Here is a 4,142-nt window from a genome sequence, read left to right as displayed (position 1 = left end):
CACCATCATAGCGCGATTTTCTTTTACAATAGCTCATATGAGTCGCTTAGTATTGTCGCTCACGAAATTCATGCTACAGAAAGTCAGTTGAAAACCACACAGCTTCGTCCGACTACTTTGTCGGTGGTCTCTGGCGATCGATACCAAGAAGCGTCACAGTGACCTACATTTATCTGTAGGGCGCCGGACAGATCATAAGATCAACACGCGCCCCAGCGTGCCACGCCTGAAACAATGCACTTCATGAAGGGCCGTCACGCAAACATCCAGCAGAGACACGCCGACGTGATGGTTTCATGAGCAGATCTCGCATGGTGATGATGATGATGATGTTGATGATGAGTGATGGAAATAAAGCTTTTCTGACGTTCTTACTCCTTGGGATTGGCCCCACACCGACGCCATCGACCAAAAAAAAACCTTGGACCTGCCTGATTCAGCAATCGACTGGACCGGAGAACAAATGGTGCCGTACCGCTTGCGCTCAATGCAAACGCAATGGACCGATGAAGACGGACGGCTTTTGTTGGGCCGCTTGTTGCCGGTTCGGGTTTTTTTTCTCTCTTTCTTCATCTGCATGCGGATTGAAGATGGGAAGGGATTCCGGTGCGACAGCACCTTGCAGACGATCGATACTCACGAAGCGCGCGACGCAAATGTGCCTTAACGTGCTTGCATCGTAAAAGTGTGGCAGCGTTATGATCCTCCTCACGCCAGTTGCGTAGCTGTGGCCGATCCCTTCCCCACATCATTGTCTCCTCCGGGGATCGTTTGTTCCATGGTTCATTCATTTTTTTTTTAACAACACTTTTAACTGTGACCGCGAAATCGCTACACGATCACACTCCTACTACATCTTGGCTACAGTGCGGTACAAATCAATGCAGAATGAGGGATTGAAGAATGAAACACATCAAAGATTGAAGAAAAAAAAATTGTGTAGATCCAAGTAAGATCCAAGCTATGAAAAACGAACACGAAAAAGAGGTGATGAATTGCAATATCAATCATTGATAAACAGATCAGGCTAAAGTACGCAACAAGGATACTAATAAATTCCTGCTACTAATGATGTCGATCAGCAACATGCTCATCCAGCTGTGTCCTGCTTGGTCAGAGTACGTTCAAACAAATTCAATTCTTCGCCACGATACTCATCCGTCGAGCACTGTCGACTGTCACCGTTACGCACACCGCAAACGAGGTGCAAATTTATGAATCCCATCTTCAATGGAAAAAATCCACCGCTGCCCATCTTCAATCCGCTCCTAATGACATTCACACAAACCGCGATGGGGCCGCCATCGATGCCCCCACCAACCGTTCTATGTTGCAGCCACACGATTTTGGTAATCGTAACCTTTTTCTCTCGTTCTCCCACCTGCGCGTGTGTTTACAATCTGTTCCAATCATTCTGATTGTTCTCACGTGCCCTCCGGCTACGGCTCTTTTCTCTATCTAGGCACCCCCTCCGTAGTGTGTGGCGGAGTCCCACTACTAACCCCTTCATGTGGGGTGAACTCACGAGCGAGACCCATTGTGATTAGTGAACCGCATTTTCGTGTACTGTTTCCTTTTTTCTCGTATCTCGTGTTTGTTTGGCGCGTCTTGGATTTGCTTGGGACGACAGGTAGACCGCCAGACCGCCGCCTAATTCCGTATAAATAAAATTGCCCTCGGCAACATCGATGATAGTTCGGTTTTAGCGTTTGAACGGTGCAGATTATTGGTTCTGCCTTCTCTTCGGTGCAAAGCCAGCCAACGATGAGACGCGGTGCGTAGTGACAGTTTTACAGTCCAGACTCTCCAGTAGATCGGATCCGAAACGATCTTCGGAGTGTAGTGCAGATAACAGCAACATTGTATCCCTCACCATCGAACGCGAATCCTTTGGCAAGAACGCAAAAAAACCCAAAAGCTGGACCCACAGGAAACATGTCGAAGCTAACGAGAATGATAACGGTAATGGGCGTTGATCCTGAGATGATCGGAGAAGGACACTAGCGACTGTGAAGTGAAGTGACGGAAGAAGATGGACAAGTGCTCTAACGCCGAACAATCTTTCCGCATTTGTTCGTTTCAACAGGCGTCCCTAGTCTTTGCGATAGTAGGATGCGCATTGGCGAACCCCCAGAACCAGTACTCGCAGAACAACTACAACAGGAATACCGGTAATGCCTTTAATCGTAATGTTGGACAGCGTCTTGCTAATCAGCAACAACAGCAGCAGCAACAGCAACAGCAACAGCAGCAGCAGCAGCAGCATCATCAGTCGCAACAACACTTTGGACACCAGCGCCAGGCCCAGGCACTTAGGACACCCCTTCTTCCACCACATAATCCGAACCAATTTAGCCAACGACTCCAGGTAAGTGATTAACTTTCACCTCGATCTCTCGGCTTATGATCGGTGCGATCGCCATCATGATAATCCATTAGTGGGTGTGCGCGCTTGGTAGATATGCACTGGTTAAGAGACCTTTAACAGACCTAACAGATGCATCTCCACCTCTCCAATCCCCCAGCAACAGCCATTCGCCAACCCGATTCGACCGTTTGTACCGATCACGTCGTACAGTAACGACGTCTCGTACGATGGTTCCTACTCCTATGCATACACCACCGGTGACGGTCAGCAGCAGCAAGCGCAGGGCTACCTGAAAAATGCTGGCCTCAAGGACCTGGAGGCCCAATCGGTGCAGGGATCGTACTCCTATACCTCCCCCGAGGGACAGCTCATCACGGTGACCTACATTGCGGATGAGAACGGTATGAGGGCTACCAGGGAGCAACCCGGGTTTCTCGTTACGCAACGACCTCATAACCATCCTTCGCACCATTCCTTTCTTCCACTACCACAACAACGCAGGATTCCGCGCCGAAGGAGCCCATCTTCCGACGCCACCACCAATCCCGGAGGCGATCCAGAAATCGCTCGCCCTCATCGCCCAAACGCAACCGGTGTCGGCACAGTTTAATGCCGCCTACAACCAGCCACGCTTCCAGACCGGCAATCTGGCATCCGCCAGCGGACAGAACTACAATCGATACGGTTAGGGACTGTCGTGGACCCCGGTTCGAACCCCCGTATTGGATACTGCAGGTAAACAAGACATTCTGTTCTGTCGCATAACTTATGCTCCGCTACCTTGAAACCCCGACCACATTGGCCAGTGGAGGCAGACACAACCACGGCTGCATCCGATGGAAACTGAAACCGAAGACCCAAGAGACAACCAAACAACAATAGAGACAAATACCGTGCGCAGCATACCGGCCACCTGAATGGTTCTTTCTGGCGTGTTTCTTAACCCCAGAATGATGGGCGGAATGTTTGAGGGAGGGGACACCAACAATCGAACAGAACAAAACATATGCATCCGTTAAATCCGTCGTAAACGGTTCCGTCCATCGGCCGACGTGTGTTTACACGTTTTACGCAATCGGCTTACACTTCTCAGCATATCCGGCAATCCTCCCTCCACCACCCGGGGAGATGCGCAACCGATCCATTGAATCGTAAAGTACACGTACACGACGATGGCTTGGCGCGATACGACGATCGTACGAGTTGTAAATCTCTCTTCACTGTCACTTCCCTCCCGTGGCGTGCATTACCCGGCAGCGTTCCAAGGGGGCTCTGTTCGCTAACATGTGCAATTAATATGCAAATTGATTTGGATCGCCATTCAGACGAAACAGTGGCGCATACAAGCGGACCACCTGTGCCACCTGAGTTGTACCTCGGCCACGGGAGAGCGCGGGAAACAATGTAAACTGTTTGTTCTTTGCGATTGATAGCGTCAGCGTGTTCGGCGTTTTCCCATGTTGAGGTGACACATTGTAATTACAGTTTACAAGCGAACGATTACAACCAGATGCCGATGCACATTCACAGTGAACAAGCGAACGATCCAGTATCTGCTAATTTGATCTTCTTTCTACAGAGAAGCATAAACACAATCAATTGGAGCATTAGGGCATCGGACACTTTTCTGTTACTGGCATCATTCTAACCCCTCAACCGGCAAAAGCTTTTCCCATTCTCGCTACTTTTTCACAATCGTTTTTGTACATAGAATTAGTTTTTGTACTTCTAGCATTATTTTTTGATTGCAAATAAAGAACCATGGTTCTTAAAA

General features: G+C 49.2%; 1 protein-coding gene across 1 annotated transcript; it reads left to right on the top strand.

The window, feature by feature from the left end:
* The first annotated feature begins 1,808 nt into the window (after positions 1-1,808).
* Positions 1,809-3,057, top strand: LOC126572183 (endocuticle structural glycoprotein SgAbd-2-like). Its single transcript, XM_050231291.1, has 4 exons — positions 1,809-1,962; positions 2,087-2,368; positions 2,526-2,769; positions 2,870-3,057. Exons 1-4 carry the CDS (start codon positions 1,936-1,938, stop codon positions 3,055-3,057), a joined length of 741 nt encoding a protein of 246 aa, XP_050087248.1. The 5' UTR covers positions 1,809-1,935.
* Positions 3,058-4,142: the final 1,085 nt, after the last annotated feature.

Source organism: Anopheles aquasalis, chromosome 2 (assembly GCF_943734665.1).
Source record: "Anopheles aquasalis chromosome 2, idAnoAquaMG_Q_19, whole genome shotgun sequence".
Taxonomy (NCBI): Eukaryota; Metazoa; Arthropoda; class Insecta; order Diptera; family Culicidae; genus Anopheles; species Anopheles aquasalis.
This window is presented reverse-complemented; position numbering and strand designations above follow the sequence as displayed.

Bases quoted from the DNA above. Each gene is read 5' to 3' on its own strand.
- LOC126572183 (XM_050231291.1), top strand. From the start codon at position 1,936: ATGTCGAAGCTAACGAGAATGATAACG. The intron at 2,369-2,525 runs GTAAGTGATTAA...CCAATCCCCCAG, and splicing joins AATTTAGCCAACGACTCCAG to CAACAGCCATTCGCCAACCC. The intron at 2,770-2,869 runs GTATGAGGGCTA...ACAACAACGCAG, and splicing joins CTACATTGCGGATGAGAACG to GATTCCGCGCCGAAGGAGCC.